Source organism: Grosmannia clavigera (assembly GCF_000143105.1).
Source record: "Grosmannia clavigera kw1407 unplaced genomic scaffold GCSC_113, whole genome shotgun sequence".
Classification (NCBI taxonomy): Eukaryota; Fungi; Ascomycota; class Sordariomycetes; order Ophiostomatales; family Ophiostomataceae; genus Leptographium; species Leptographium clavigerum.
In genome coordinates this window covers 313,607-329,861 of record NW_014040831.1, presented here as the reverse complement: position 1 = coordinate 329,861, position 16,255 = coordinate 313,607, and the positions used below count along the sequence as shown (strand labels likewise).

Genomic DNA, 16,255 nt, shown 5'->3' with positions numbered 1-16,255 from the left:
CTGTTTTTCCTCTTGTCTAGTGCTCCCTTCCCCGCCTGCCGCTACCAACGGAATGTTCTCTCCGATGACAAATAGCCAACGGTCGTCGGCCGACCACCGTCACCGTTTCCTATCAGAGAGAAGGAAGGAAGCCAGAAAGGAACATGCGAACAAAGGGGAAAAAAAGAGAAAAAAAAAGAGGAACGAATCCTTCCAAAAAGGCCCCAGATCACCCCCCCCCTCTGGCGCGGCCATGACTCGTACTTGCACGACTGTTACTCTGTACGGCACGATGTCCAGGCCACCGGGAGTCTGCTTTCAAATCACGTCCGGGATTGGCATCGTAAGATGCGAGCAAGAAACCCAAGGTCCTACCACAAAATCCCACCCTACTTACATACTCGTACACATGTGTACTATGTAGCGAGGCAGACATGTCCCTGCTTACACACACACGCAGCACACCCCCTTTTCCCCCCGGCCCTTGTTGTTGTCCTTCAGCCCTACGGCACCAAAACACTTTGACAGTGCATGTTCAAGATTGGCACACACGCAACGTTCCTTCACTGCGCTCGCTACCCAGCCAATCATCGCCGTACGCCGAAAAGCCGCCTTTGCGGCGAGTCCGACTGGCTCCCGTCTTACCACACTTCTTTTAGGCGCATATCCCAAATAAATTGGTAGCCTCACCGCCAGACTTCTCCCAGAGCCCATGGACAACGGATACCGTCTGGTACTCTGGTACTCTGTATCTGGTACCGACTGCAACCCTCTCAATCCTGTCCTGCTTTTGTCCTCGTCCTGGCTGCCGATGCTTACCAACATGAGCAACCGATCGCAGCCGTCCAACAGCCCTCCGACTTGCTTTCGGCTCGCGAAACAACCAAAGGAAGCGGACTGTCCGCACACAGCCCCCTTTGTCCCTTCTGTGGAATCTCTGTGGAATCTTCCGGCGAGAACCCGTCTTTACTAAGCCCTTCTCCGCGTCCGTCTGCTTCTGTTGCCAAGCTTACAGTGGAGACAAGCCCGGCATCCTCTTCCCCTCCCCCCTCTTTTCCAGCCCTACGACACACATTGATGTCCGAAGGCCTAACGCACAGAAATCGAATAGAGCGAACAGATATGGGGGAGAACTGGGAACCGTACTATGTAATGCGTCAACAGCCCATCTCTGCATCACTGAGAACAGGTCGTCCCACTCGCAGGGAGAACCGACTCTGGGAGGAATGCCTTGGCAGAAACAGACACGTGTAGGGCTGAAACGCATTGCGGGTGTCTTTGATACTGAAACTCTCGCCAGGGAGGACACCATCCATCTGCTCGTTGTTCCACCCAATCGAGACCTACTTCCCTATCAGGAAATTGTGTCCCAAATCCTCCGTCGTCGGAACGGGAATGCTTACGTAATATACATGGGGCCACTCCGTTTTCCCCAGCAACAGCGGACCCGCGAATTGTGGAGAGAAACGAAAGGACGCATGCTCTTCTGCTCGACGGCACAGCACCGACCGACGGTCCCCGATGGCTGCCGATGGCCAACGCAGGACATCGTCATCCGGCCGATACAGCAAGCAAAATGCAAAGGGCCGAAAGGACAGATCCCGTGTGCAAGGATCGGTTATACTGGAAGAGGAAGGATTCAACGGCCGTCGCCGCTACTACATACGGCCCAATCACCAGTCATTGTCACTTTTGGCTTAAACCCCATTAAAGACAGCTAACGCCCTCCGCCTCATATGGAAAGGGCGTGTGTCTGACACAGAAATGTCAACCAGGGGGGCTTGTCGAAACTGCCATTTCCACCTTTCCACCTTTCCCACCTTTTTTATATTATCCACACCTTCCACTCTCAGGCCCTCGTTGCATTCCCGTCATACACCCGCAAAAACCGCTAAGCCCGCATTTACAACGGGTATATCACAAACTCCAGCAAGTCTATTGGGGGCTGGTTTTGGTGACGGAGAACGCCGCCATGATACTATGTACTTACCTGCTCAGAAGCACAAGCACCCGTATACGGTATACGAGTATACGAGTACGAGCCTGTCTCCAAGGACCGAAAGACTAGCGCGCTTCCACTCCCCACCTTCCATCCCTTTCCCCTACTCCGTCCACAAGAGGGAACACGAAATCAGGAAGGCCAAGAAGATCCTAAAACTATAGCCTCCCATTTAAGCGAGCCGTGTGAGAACCTAAACGTTTTGCTGGAATCTCTCCCTCCGACCAACCGTCCAACCGTTGACCCCCAGTGCTTGCGCCATGATTGTCTCGTATCGCTACGGTAGCGACTCATTTGCATGCTCGTATCAACCAAAACGCTCTGCCACACGTAGTCGTATGGCCTGAACTCTGGTCTTCCCCATCAGTGCTCGGATCCGGGGTTAAACTAAAACTCCGGATCGCTATACTAGCAGGGGTCAGAAAAATAGCGTATTCGAACCCTTGCCTCATATTTCCCCAGAAGCGCATTGATGTTCCCTTGCTGACTTACCTTGACCTGACCACGCCCCGCAAGACAGAAAGCACAGGAGCGGGGAGATCACCAAGCGGAAGATCCTCATACTATGTTCTCCGTAGGACTTTTGGCTCAGCAGTTCTATTTTAGCCCGCAGAGTGCCAAGCCTTTGATGACAATTACAAATTCCCGCGAATGGCCAATGGCAAGCTAGAGCCGCCTTTTTTCCGGCCATCTTACCCTCTCCGTTAGGCTTTGTTTTTTATCTGTCTTATCTGTTTTGTCAGTTGCCGCCCAACCCATGTAAAAGCCAAGCACCACACTCGTGCCCCTTCTGCGATGAGACCACTGGCACGGTACATAGTACAGCTAATATTGACCAAAAGGAAATGAGAAGGGGGCCGGCAGAGGGAGTATGGTTCAGGGGCAAAACGGTCAGTGGAGGGTGTAAGGAATTTGATCTGACAGACCTTGGGATGATAAGGCTGATAGTGCCCAACTGGGAAGGTTTGCTTGAGCTTTAGCACATGTTGGGGCCCATAAGTGTTCTTGGGGAAGCAGACGGCACGGAAAGCAGTGGCACATGCAAAAGACAAGATGTCCGCAATAGGCAGCCAGACTGTCCGACCCGACAGTCTGGAGCGAATTTTGCGCTGTCTGACATACTACCGCTGATTCTGAGAGATGCAGCCATTCAAGCACTAAGCAATGGCGTATGTGGCGGAAGATATGGAAAGGGTGGCGGTGAGAGCAGCGTTGCATGGAACTGCTAGCTACCAAGGGAGGTCGGTTGCTTTGAAATAGATTCTACCAGAATCGGCATATCAACTAATGCTTGCATTGTCCATTTGCCTCGGGGGGGGGAGCTGCACGGTGCTGTGGCTATTGAAATAGGTAGGGCTGAGCCCCTGTATGACGAGAATATTACAGGGGGGGATTGGTATATCGAGCAGGAACCCCCACCAATCCCAGGCTATGCCAGCATATCGGCGTTTGTATCTTACATGGCATATCTACTAATAAAACGGCTATCAGACGGGCAAGGAGAAATTTGGGAAACAAGGCAGATTCAAGAATACGGCAGCTTATCATTCACTGTCAGACAAGTCCCATTTTGTGGGAAAGTTCTCGAATCACACGCTTCCAAGCGGCCGCCCTTTTAGCAAATTCGTCTCACTGTAGTATCAAGCCAATTAGTTAGCTGGCGCCGTCACTGGCGGATGGACTAGGCCCGCTGGCCAGTACCGCCGCTACAACTCTGCCCATAGGCGATTTCTCTGTCGGCTTCCGGCAGGCGCAGAGGTGTGAGTAAGGATTTCTATGCGTAGCATCTGATTTTGGTGATAGTTATCTAGAGAGCAGAGAAGTGAAATAGTGATCCGCAGCAGCGGGGGACTACTGGAATCTTGCCCCGAGCGGAGGAGCTTGGGGCAAGTCCGGAGAGGCCTGGTGTGGAAGGGGAGCAACTGTCTACGATAGGGTTATTGATCAACCGACGGCCCAAACTCGCCGCTCGTGGTAGGAAAGCACGGCCACAGAAGGAGTGTCCGGGGACGGTGGCAACCGGGACAAAATGATGACAGCGCACACTGACGGGTAACGCCGAGGAGATGCTCATTCCTCCCGGATCTAGGCAAATCAGGATATGGCTGCACAATGGAGGAGTGTGTGATGCACTCGTAAGATATGAAGTGAGATACGAGTCCTCGCAGCCGAAGGCAGGCGCAACAGTTCGATGGACCGTGGCTATGGTCGTTGCACCCCACGGGCTTGTCGTATTAATGCGCAATCACGCCCTTGTCTAGCTCCTTCTTCCGGGCAAGGAGACGATGCTGGCACGTCGTAAGTTACGTCGTATCTTATGTGTCGAATATTGGGCAAGTCCCCTTTTAAGGTTCCGTCTGCCGCCAGTCACTGACCTGGCCAATGGGAAGGCGAGACAGCGTATTGGTAATGGTCAAAATCAAAAATAGGCACTTACAAAGCACGTGCGATGTGGGAGCCGCGACCGGGGTTCTGTGAGTAAGATATGATGCCAGACCGAGAGCGTTACAGTGAGAAGACGGGTTGCGAGTAGTGGAGTCCGGAGCCACTGCCACTACAACCGTGGTTTACCACTCGTACTATGTACGGAATACGCGGAAATCCTGTGTACTTCACATGCCGCTCCGTAACTCTGGTCGGGCATTTACAGGTGCTAAAAAACAGGGACAGCCAAGTGTTTGAGATGTGCAAAGAGCCCACCTGATCCCTGCACTGCAATTTCCCAGCGGCCAATTTAGTCGTCGTACGGAGTAGTCTAGGACCTAAAAGGCATCTTCCCTGTTACCACGTCGGGGTGCGCAGAGGTTTTGGCGGAGGAAGCAAATACAGGGGCCCAGTGGAGCCGGAGCACAGAAACCCCATGCGCTACACACCGTCCTCCTCGGAGCGCTACTGCCTTCTAAAGGGCAACTGCTCTCTTTGAGTGCGGGAACGACCTGCTCACCACTCGCTGCGTTCTGGGAGACCGCCATAGCAACAATAGGCGTTAGGGTTTAATGCACCATTGTTTGGGCCAAAACTCACGGGTGCATCGGTAGAGTAGCAGAGAGTTGGGCACGTGCTGACGTGTGGTCGTGTCCAGAATGGCAGAGCAGCAATGCTACGGAAAGAGGAAAGCTTGCGGAAGCGCAGCCGAAGGGAAAAACTGGGGCAGACGATAAATTGAAAGGCAGGAAACAAGTCACTGCAGGGGTGAGTTGCCCCGCCCCGAGATCGATATACGAGTATGGACGAAGGCTGTAGTTAACCAAAAGGCCTACATAGTAATCCGTATCGTGTACGCACGCTGATAAATCTGGCTGTGCCTATTTAGAGCGAAGTAAGAAAGGCAACGTTACGGCAAGGATAGGTATGACCGGCAAGGAACAAGAAGGAAACGGAAAAGGATCGACAGAGGCCGAGAGGATGGGGAACGAAGACAATCGGCGTCTGCACAAAGGTTATGACACGACAAGCTCGTACTTAAGCTCGCATTCACTTGCTGTTCTGGGCTCGGTACGGACCTCTGAGATGTGTGGCCGTGCTTTTACTTGCGAGAACTCGAACTCTGCTGTTCGCCTGCTGTGACTCCTTATCGGCTGCACTTTCTCGACATGGATGTGTCTGTATTTGCCTGGGTTCTTACAATGCAACACAGCCAGTCGGGCACACAGCAATCCTTTCGCCGATCCTGCTCTTAATCAGAATCCCGGATCTCGGTCAAGGGAGAACAAGGGCATCGTCACAAACTCCTGGTGCCACCAAGTGGTCTTGCGCCTCTCTTAATCCTCAGCCCCCTCCTGACCGGCCGGCAGGCATCTCGGGGGCAGGCACCCTTCGCCCCCAACGGCTCATCCGCCGATTTGGAATCGACCCCGGGTAGCAGAGTGCTGTTCGAGGGGTCCTGTGGGTCTGATATCGTATGTAGAACTTTGTATCTGCGTAGTCATGTGCACGTCTGCCGCCAGGCTGCCCTCTTGCAAGGCTTATTGAGAAGAAGAAAGAGGGGGAGCAAGAGGGGGAGCTAGCCAGGAGAGGGTCGCACGTCTCCCTGCCCCGCCTTTGCGCTTTTTCGCACCTTAGCCTGACGAGGTCGTAAATAGATTCGCTTCTGGCCACAGCACAGAGCACATGCACGAAGCCATCGTCCGTCTTCTATATATCCAAAAGGCTGGGTGCGCGGCGACAGGATGAATCTGCATCGTACGAGCCTAGAGGTGCCAGACCATTCATTTGCAGTTTATTCTTAGAGAAGAAGGGAAGAATTGGGGCAGTACACCACCAGATGAGTCCAAATCTTCTGCACCTGTGTGTTGCTAAAAGTGGGATGCGCTTGCTTGCTGCGTCTAAATTTGCCCACTTGCAGCGGCCAATAGCGCGAAATGGCCTGCTAGCGAACCACAGAGCTGTATCGCACACACCACAAATCCTCTTCCCAAAATGGCAGCGCTCCGTTCTCGCCGCCGTCTCTGCTGATTCGTCCATTTGCGCGGCGTCCGTTCTCTGTGCTCCACCGGCCTATTTCTCGTTATCGTTTCGCCGTCGCACCGTTTTACCAGCCTTACTCTCCGTTCCCGTCCTCTAAGCTACAGCGTATCCACACCCCCGTAGACACACCCCCTGTCTTCCCCGACTCGTCTCTTCATGTCGTACTTTGGACCATTCATATCTCACCTACACTTTCTCCTCTCTCCTCTCTCTCCCCCCCCCCCCTGGCAGGAGCCCCGTATGCAGCCCAGAGAGCTCGGCCGCATGTCTTGGTAAGAGGTCTTTCCGCTTCTGGTGCCTTATTGCAATTCTGTGCTCTGACCAAGTACGGAGTATCTTGCCCGTATGGAGTACTCGCAGTCTGTACAGCGATCGACACAGGACTGCCTCCCCTCTTCTCCTCCCCCCTAGCACTGCCCATGCTTGTACTCCGTACTATGCATCTCTTCTATCCCAGCCGGTCGAGAGGTCCCAGCCGGTCGAAAGAGACCCCACCCGACACACCCTTTCATATGCACCGTACCTGTACGTCTCGTCTCCCATCCCGCCACATTTGACAGCCTGTAGGCTCGATTTGGAGGAGAAAACTGGTCAGTCTTGCGGTAAGAGAAGATGGTTGTTCCTGCGGAGAACCTGAGTCACATATGCATGGGTGGGTAGCCATACGACGATGCTTCCAACTTCCGGACACGACGAACTGATTCTTGCCCGAGATGTCCAAACGGCGGACGGGCGCCCTGTGAAATTCCGAGTATCCCGTAGCATTTGTCTTGTGCAAGCGTGTTGGAAGACGGGGAAAAAGAGCATGGAGTAAAGCATGGGGCAAGCTGATGGGGTAATGAGTGCGAGCGCGAGCTCGAGCGCTGCAAGAAGAAGCAGGACCCCTGTAGATAGCACTGAGTTACAGAGGAAAGACTGGCAAAGGCCTATCCTTGTACGGAGTACGTGGTAGTAACACCTAAAGGCGGAGGAGTTTAAGGGTCAAACTGATGGAGGGGGGTGAAAATAACAAGGGGGTGAGCTTAGAAACCTTCCTTGTACCCCCCCTCCTTTCCTACCTAAAATGATTCTAAGGAAGGCCCGCACAGAGCTGCTCTTCTCTTTTCTCGCTGTACGAGTATTAATATCTACCACCACTCTCTTCTACGAGTACACACGCACATTCGATGCAAAGGCGTGCAAGGCTTGAAAATATTAAATACGGCTTCCTCCCCATCCACCACCTCGGGTTCACATCATCTTATTATACAATCTGCACAACGGCCTTTCAAGCTTCCCACGCGAAAACACAAGTCGGATCAAAAAGCCATTGTCTTCACACTAAAGTCATCCCATCTAGTTTCTTGCCCGTGCACTGTTCATCCATTGTGCCTGTTCCACTCTGCTCTGTTGCTCTCGCTCTCTCCTTTTCTTCCACAACCTGTCCTCTCCCAGAGACAGCCCTGCTCTCGCAGACTCTTTCTCTACCCTCTCTCTCCTCTCTTCTCTCACACAATGTTCAGCGTACCACAACACCAGATGTACGGCTACCCGGCGCCAGTACCAGCATCCATGGTGCAGACAGCCGCACCCGTGGCCACAGCTCCCACTCGACAGTACGCGAACCACAGCAACAGCAGCGCCTTCAGCAGCTCAGCCAACCCGGACGAGGACTGGACCAAGATCTCCGATCTGGCCGAGCGGCGCCGGATACAGAACCGGATTGCCCAGCGCAATTACCGTAGGCTCTTCCTGCCATCCTGCCGTTTAACCCCTTTCAACTCCTGCCCTCCCTCTCTCCTCTTCTCCCTCTCCGCTGCTGACACAAGAACAGGCAAGAAGCTTAAGCGGCGTTTGGAGGACCTGGAGCGGCGTGCCAGCTCATCCGACGGCAAATCACCGTCGCCTTCCGGCAGCTCTGGCAGCAACGGCAGCACTGGCAGCAAGACCACCAGCGGGAGCCGGAGCAATAGCGCCAGCTCCTCAGGCAAAGTACACCGGCCCAAGAAGCAGCAGCCCACGCTCTCGTCCCTTTCTGCCGCAGAGGCCGCCCACCAACAGCGGCAGCAACGGCAGCAACAGCAGCAGCAACAACAACAACAGAGACGCACATCCCCATTCCAACAGCAAGAACACCTGCACCCGGTCATGATCCCACGTCCAAAACAGGCCGTCGCGCAAAGCCACTTCACGCCTCCACTGAACCACGACGACGACCTGCTGTTTGCGCCCACAACCTACGACGACCGCTCGCGCTCGCACACGCCCCCCAACATGTTCTCAAACTATTCCACCTACCCGGCGCCGCCAGAAGACATGTTGGTCGGCAACGCGCACAGCACAGCCGCTTCTGCCCAGTCCTACCGCACGGACACGACTGCGGCATATAGCTACGACTGGATCTTGGCGAACGAGGTTCCCGTCCCGCTGCCGTCAATGGGCCACCACAGTCAACACGGCCACCACCAGTTTGGTGGTAGCCACATCAAGCGGGAGGTAGGCGTCGACGATGACGCCGCAGCTGTTGCTGCAGCTGTAGCTGCTACCACAATCCCCCCCTACATGAGCTATCACTTCATGCCAACGGCCGGCATGGATACGGCCAACCCCTTCGACTCGAACCCTCATGTGAGTTTGCAGCGATCCTGAAGACCTGCTCTTCTGTAGATCTTCTTTGTCTCTTGTCTTCTTTCTTTGCCTCTCCGGGGAGAAGGAAGATGAAAGAGAACTAGCAAAAAAAGAAAAAAGAAAAACATCCTGACCTGGCTCGCTCTCGGCACAGACCCCTCCGCTGGCACACTCGTACGACCACTCGACCAGCTGCTCCGACGCCGACTACGAATATCCCACGACACCATTGTCCATGGCATCACCCGGAGTCGTGGCCTGAGCGAGGCGACCGACTGCGATGGCTTGGGTCCTTTTGACCATACAATAATGGCGTATCCACTCTTTTGTTTTTCTCTTTACATGGGCTGGCCTCTGTTTTCTGATCTATCCGAATTTGGACTGCTTTGAGTTATGTATGTCTTGGGTGTGTGCGTGCGTTGGCCGCGAGCTTTCTATTGGACTCTTCTTGTCTGGCCGACTTGCCGGGTTTCTATGACGAATATTTGCGACGAATCTTATGGGAGCATGTTTTCTTTTTCTTTTATTTATTCTTTTTACGTTTAGCGGGCGGACAACTGTGATTGTCCATTCTGTATTCGATCCAGACTGGTGGGCAAGAGAAAAGGGAATTCATAAGGAAAGGCAAAGGGCGGATGGAAGTAGGAGCTCTGGCGCATTGAGAATAACCAATCTACTCATTTTCCTCTTTTTTTCCACACCAGACTCATAGCCGGAATGAAGGCAATCTGCTCTGCAACCCGTTCGAGACAGCACGGAAGCCAGAAGGCGCAGAGGCAAGGCAGACAAGGCAGGACAAGCCGCGGAAACGTAAGACAGTGCTCCAATGTTTGTCCGACTCGTGTCTATCATTTCCCTCTTTCTCGACCGCCTTGCATCGGGACCCCTTCCGGGTTCCTTTTTTTTACGGGTTCTGCTGTTCTGTCTCTGCCTTCCCCTCTTCCCACCCCCCCTCCCACCTGTTCTTTTGCCTCCTGTCTCGTATTGTTCTCGTCCCGTTTTCGCCAGTCACTATTCCCCATCTGTTCTCCCGCCCGTCTAAAGACGGACAGCGTCGGTTTTTGGCGGTCGCTGGGCAGCCGCAGAGCTAAGGAGGGCCTAAGGGTGGCCCCTAAATCCTTCTCCTTGCTCTTGTCTTCCCTTCTGCCTTGTTCTTCCTGCCTTGTTGTTCGCGGGCCAATCGGCTGCTCTTCTGCACCGGTGAAATGCCGTTCGCCTTCCTTGGCTTGCTTGGGTCTCGGTCACGTCGCTTTGTCTCTGCGCGTCTGCCTTTGCCTTTCTGCACTTTGGCACCTGTGCATATCTGCCTCGGTGACTGCGGCAGTCTGTCGGACCAGACACACTGACAATCGGCTCGTTGGGGGCTGAAAGATTGGCCTGCAGCCGACATGCTTCGTCTGTGTCGCGCGGCAGGCTGAGCACAGCGCTTGCTCGGACTCTGCGTCGCTGCAGGCCAACCTGGGCAATGCTCCGAGCCCCACCACATGAGGCTTGCATTTCTGGTTAGCATCTCGCAAGGACTCCATAAAACGGAGTATGGAGTACGAGTATGTAAATATAAAAAGCGGGATTTACCGCGTCTCCGCCCCTGGCGAGCTCATCAATAATAGTATGAACCCGTTTTGCCAAGCTGGCCAAGAAACAATAAACAGCACAGGAAGCCTAGCGCGCTAGCGGAGTCCGTTTCTGTATCTGTGCAGGTAGACAGGCGAATCTGCATATCCTTCCCAAATACTCCGTAGTCAAGTAATTTAATTAGCGATGGGCGATTCTTCTTCTTTCTTTCTCTTTCTGTTCTCCCTTCTCTTTTTTGCTTGCGCTTTTATTCTTACTGTAACAGTAACTTGTTTTGCCACGAGCTTTTTGACACAAAATTGGGTTTTATTTGTAGCGAGCGATATGGCGTCCGTTCAAGCGAAGATATTCCAAATGGGAAGCTCATATAAGGCAGTTCTGCTTTCAACCATTCCCAATCTCTCTTCCTGTCCAATGTAACAAATTTGCTAAGAGCTGTTTCCCTGCATTGTTACTAATTTGCTATCGATCTACATATTTCACCAATGCCTCGATTGTATGGATGCCTTCCCTTCCCTTTGCTCCTTCCATTTTAAAGTACTCAAATTCGTCGTACAAGTGTGAAGTCCGATCTCGCGTGCTCATCGCGCCTTCCTTTACAGTGAATTGAGCACTGACAAATACAGTCGTCAAAACCATGGCGTTCTGTTCTGCTTGCTTCCTTTTTCTTCTTTTTTCCTTATGCTCGCCGGAATTCGCAGACACGATCATTCATCATGACTACCGAAAAGTCACTTCTTATTCTCTACACCTGGCTGCTGTGCCCTGTGCTGACCTACACTCTGGATCGCTTCCTTTGCTGGAGTTTTTAGAAAGATAATGTCTCCGACTGTTCTCCAGATCGACTATGGTTGCTCAAATTCGGGAGGATGATCGTTTTGGCGGCGCTTAACCTCCACCTGATTATCAAATGTGTCGAGTAGGTCATGACCCCGTCCTGGTTTCTACGGATGGGGTCACCGGCTTAGCATCCCGCGGCCGGGGTACCCGATTGTTCGAACCTAGTTTGACAGTCAACAATTTTTGAGATCGACTGAAAGTCCCGGCTCAAAGCTTTTCATTGCCGTCAGGGTAAAAGCAAGAGGTGATGTACTTTTAAGCTTGTAAGGTGATAGATGAGAAGACCTGTTAAGTTTGTACAAAGCTTACCCCTTTACAAAAGACGATGTTTGATTGCTGATTCAGAGTTGAGCGTCGAGGCATACTACTAATACTGTGATCACACGTGATGCTTAATGAGTATATGGGTTGAGTAAGTGAGATTTCACCGCGAGATCGTGTCTGTTTAATCTAACCCTCATGACAAAAAAAAACGTGTACACCGGCAACAACTCAAACATCATCGAGCATATTAGCACGACTGATACAATTCCGATAATGTTCTGTGACCCATCTCGTCCACCTGTCGTAGACCAAGTCACAGCCTGTTTCCTTGCTCATATAGGCAATGGCATCTACGCATTCGCGAAATGGATTGGCTTGCTGAACTGGCTCGGACTTGTGCAAGCACCTTACTTCCCTGAACTGAATATATTCATGACGGGTTATATACTTGTGTCGATTGTCTTGATTATCTACTTGGCTTTGGATCCGCTATCACGCAAGACAATGTCATGGCGCCAACTTCTGTGGAGGACGGTGATGGTGGAATTCAGGTGTCTTTTCTCGATTTTCTGCTCAAATTCTCTCGTAAGTCCTTCTTCACTTTTGGCTTCATTTGATTCCATGGCTAACATTAGATTGTCTAGTGGGCTAGCGGTTTCTCATTCAGTGTGTGGATGTCTCCTAGATGCTTTGACAATAAGCCAAAAGGATTTTACGAACCAAGCCTGCGTCATGCCTCTGACCGGAAAGCCTTCTGGCAGTGGTGGTAGCTATGCTGAGGGTTTTTTTGTTTTTTGCAACTCTATTTAGGATTCCGAGTGGACAATAAACAGGCGTCTTAGATCATCGCTGGTCTTAGGCAAGCCTTCCTTATACAAGGCTATAATTTTATATTCTAGGGTTATAAGGTTTTAGGGGATAAGCGTAAGCTGTTTGCTTGGCTTTCTTCTACAACACCTGCATCCAACTTCAAGTCCGACTAAAGAAGGCATGAAAGTGCAGACACGTTAGTATTATCAATTCCTGAGAAATGTGCTGCTTAGGCCGTCCGAAAAGGTAAGATAGTACTTATCATGACTGGACATCCGTTGGTGGGTAGTGAGCAAATTGGCGTTGATGGAAACGCTTGCGAGTGATCCGTATATAACGATCTAAGTCAGCGGGGTACTGTGGAGCTTCGAAATAGGGTTTAGCCATCTTCAAGCATACACTAGCGCTGACTTGCCTTATGTCTAACAAACCGTTACAAACAAAAATAAAGTAATATTCTCTAAATATACCAGACACCCCCAGCATTACATAAGACAGAGAGGGTAAGATCGACTTGTCATAGTAAGCTCGCTTTGGCACGAGGCTATAGCAGACTGGGAGATCGCTCGTAATGGCGGTATACAGAGTTCAAGGTTCTAGGAGGGTCTAGCCAAGTGCATAGTCAACTTACGTCCGATATGAACAACATGCTACGATGGACTGCTTGCTGTCCGCTTCTCTCGCTTCTCTCGCTACAACGGTCCCCAGCGGCGCAGCGCCAGAACGGCAGCCACGCCGGCGACGGCATCTAGCAGTCCCAGAAGCGTGAAGACCCAGCCGTAGCCGAGTGCCTGTGCCAGCGGATCGAGCGCAGCGACAGCGCCAGCCGCCAGCAGGCAGCGGGTGATATTATTGGCGGCAGCGGCGGTGCCGGTTCTCTTGGGGAACACGTCGACGGCGAGTGCGCTGTAGGTCTGTAGCAGTATGGTGCACTTGCAGGCGAGAAAGGCCTGCAGGAGCAGCGGTACGGCTGGATGGATGTGGCCATGCGGCTGGTCGAGAACCCAGCCGTAGCCGACGACGGCGGCCAGCGAGATCGTCAGGATGCGCACAGATCCGTGCGTGCGAGCATGTTCCAGCGGAAAGTGCGCGACGCTGTCGAGGCCGCGGACACGATCGACCGGCAGGCCACAGTTGCGTGCCATGTGGCGGTAGTTGTGGTCGAGCAGCCGACTGGCGATGAGGCCACCGGCCAGAATTCCAGCACCACCAGCTAGGAAGCAGAGGCCGACCTGCAGCGGGTCGAAGCCGTAGATGCGCGAAAAGGCGGGCGAGATGGACGTCTGAACGCAGAACTACAGAGCATAGGAAGAGCTGGCTAGCTACAGTGTCAGCAACATGTCCGGATAGAACAGCATCCGCAGAGCACCAAAGGGATGAGGGACAGTGCAGCGCCTCGTCTGGCCTTTGGAGGTGGCCTTGATTCGGGACGGCCTCGCGTGTATGTGTGCCATAGACCACCAGGTCCGACACAGGCCCCGTGCAGCCGTCGAGCCGTTGCCGACGACAGACCGTGCCGTCTCGGGCAGCGCCAGACCGATGAGGAGAAAGCCTGAGGCGCCAAACGCCAGCAGCGTGCGAAAGCACCAGCGCGGGTCGCCCGAGCGCAACACGGCCGCGCCACCGACCACGGGCCCGACGCAGGTGCCGATGTTGACGGCCGTCATCATGGGCGCCAGGAAGCACCCGCGGCCGGTGTGCACGGTCACGTCGGCCACGGCTGCGTATGCCATGGACAGCACCGCGGATGCGCCAACACTCTGCATGGCCCGCAACAGGAGCAGGACCGCGTAGCTGTTGCTGGGGGCGGCAGAAAGGCCGGCTGATGCCAGCGTGTAGACGATAAAGGTGGCCAGGAAGATGGGCCGGCGGCCGACGCGGTCCGACAGCGGCGACCAGAAAGACGGCGCGATGCCCTGGACGACAAAGTAGAGCGTGATCGTCAGGTTGATGGCCTGGGGCGAGACGGCGTAACGGGCCGCCAAGAGGTCTAGCAGCGGGAAGTAGATGTTGGCCGTCAGCGTCGAGGCCAGGCCCAAATAGCCGAGAAGGACCACGATTAGCCAGCGGGTGCGCAGGCTGAAAACGGTGTATGGTGGCCCTGCATCGGCTGAGACGGAGGTCAGATCAGCGGTGTGGCTGGCCACCTTTTCTGCATCCCCCTCTTCTAATGCCACAGAGGCCACGACTGGGCCACTGTTTTTAGTGGCCATCGTATGCTATGTGCGATAGTTGGCACCGAATCCGGCTTGAGAACTCGAATGCTGCGACTCGGATTGATATGGTTGCAGGTGAATTATGCTCGGCAGAGGCAGGAGATGCGTGACAGCGGAAGCGCCTGGTTTATAATGTTACGTCGCTGGCTCGTGAAAACTGCCGAATGAGTAGCGCGGATATTTGTCCCTGCATGTACGCCAATGTAAGTATTGTACGCAGAACTGGACTTCTTTATTGCGAGTCCCTACACCCTGTTGGTAGCAAGCTGACTACTTTTATTTTTGGCTTTTGGCTTTGAAACTCCAGAATTATTTCCGGCAGAAAGGGAGGGTGGCTTCGGTTTAAGATCGTATAATAGATGGCTATAACATGACTACTGAGAATATCCCCGCAGAAGTTTTGTGTGTGTTGGCCTAATGTCAGACAGGGGTGGAAGCTATTATAGCAGATGGGCCCGTGTCTTGCTTTGCAACACTCGACTCTTCCTGGCTCGCCACAACAGACGCGTTGGTGAGCGTGTCCACCAATTTTTCTTTTTGATATCCGTTATACCCGAGAGGATATTTGTTGAGCAGATATCGGGTAGTGTTTGACGTATTCGTCGATGTACGCTTCGGTCATTTTGTGGCGTGGTATTCACCATGGGGCTAAATCGTCTAAGAAGTATCGTCAGTCTAAATCGCGGATGGTCAAACAATGAGGCACCAAGACCTAGTCGACATACATTCGTTGTGGGCATACATTGGCGTTGCATCAAATATCAGGGGCAAACCTGTCTGCACATCGACAGACGCATTTCCATCCCAGATATCGCCATGCACGAGTGCCGGCGTCAGCTTCCGGCCCTCTGTTTCCAGAGGACGCAGAAGACGAGGCACGATTTTAGCCACAAACTCCTTGCGCAGGGACGTCATCTCCTCGGGTTTTCCCTGCGTTTCTTCCTCAATATCAAACGTATTATGCAGCCCCTTCGAGAAAGTTTCTTCCCAACTCTTGGAGACCGGAAACGTGCGTCGATTACGGCCTCCATATGTTGTGATAGGAAACCCGAACTCAGTTTCGTTTGCTCCTCCTCTCTTGTGCAGCTCGGCCAAAAGGGCGGGAAAGTCGGAGACGTCGGGGATATCTTCAGAAAGTTCGTGAAAACGACAAATGTAGAACCACGTATCATTTTCCATCTCATATCCACCCCATGCCAGAGGCTCTGCGACAATCTCCGGCATGACCTGATAGAGCGTTGTCATGGCCTCGAACTCCGCCGACACCATTTTCCGGCCGTGATATTTTTGGTGCACCTAGGAAGCGATATGAGCGTTGACTTTAGCATGGCTGTTTTCGTCACTAACCTTGATGAAGAATGGGCTCGGCTTTCCGTTCTTGTCTGTGGCTTCGATCTTTGCTGTCCGCGCCCAGTATGAGGTACCGCTTGGATAGATTTCTCCGAATATCGTCCCCGCAGGCAGCTCTACACCATCACCAGCTAGTCAGCTCGGTCCT

The 16,255-nt window shown here is 53.1% G+C and overlaps 3 protein-coding genes across 3 annotated transcripts; 1 reads left to right on the top strand and 2 right to left on the bottom strand.

The window, feature by feature from the left end:
* Positions 1-7,939: 7,939 nt before the first annotated feature.
* Positions 7,940-9,314, top strand: CMQ_3662 (uncharacterized protein; the record flags this gene model as incomplete). Its single annotated transcript, XM_014319600.1, has 4 exons — positions 7,940-8,165; positions 8,259-8,325; positions 8,608-9,052; positions 9,207-9,314. 4 exons carry the CDS (start codon positions 7,940-7,942, stop codon positions 9,312-9,314), a joined length of 846 nt encoding a protein of 281 aa, XP_014175075.1.
* A 3,919-nt stretch (positions 9,315-13,233) lies between these two features.
* Positions 13,234-14,754, bottom strand: CMQ_3510 (major facilitator superfamily transporter; the record flags this gene model as incomplete). The annotated part of the gene is made up of 2 exons (XM_014319448.1): positions 13,234-13,836; positions 13,927-14,754. The coding sequence occupies 2 exons, from the start codon at positions 14,752-14,754 to the stop codon at positions 13,234-13,236; spliced, it is 1,431 nt and encodes a 476-aa protein (XP_014174923.1).
* A 550-nt stretch (positions 14,755-15,304) lies between these two features.
* On the bottom strand, positions 15,305-16,026 carry CMQ_4129 (uncharacterized protein; the record flags this gene model as incomplete). Its single annotated transcript, XM_014320067.1, has 2 exons — positions 15,305-15,369; positions 15,483-16,026. 2 exons carry the CDS (start codon positions 16,024-16,026, stop codon positions 15,305-15,307), a joined length of 609 nt encoding a protein of 202 aa, XP_014175542.1.
* Positions 16,027-16,255: the final 229 nt, after the last annotated feature.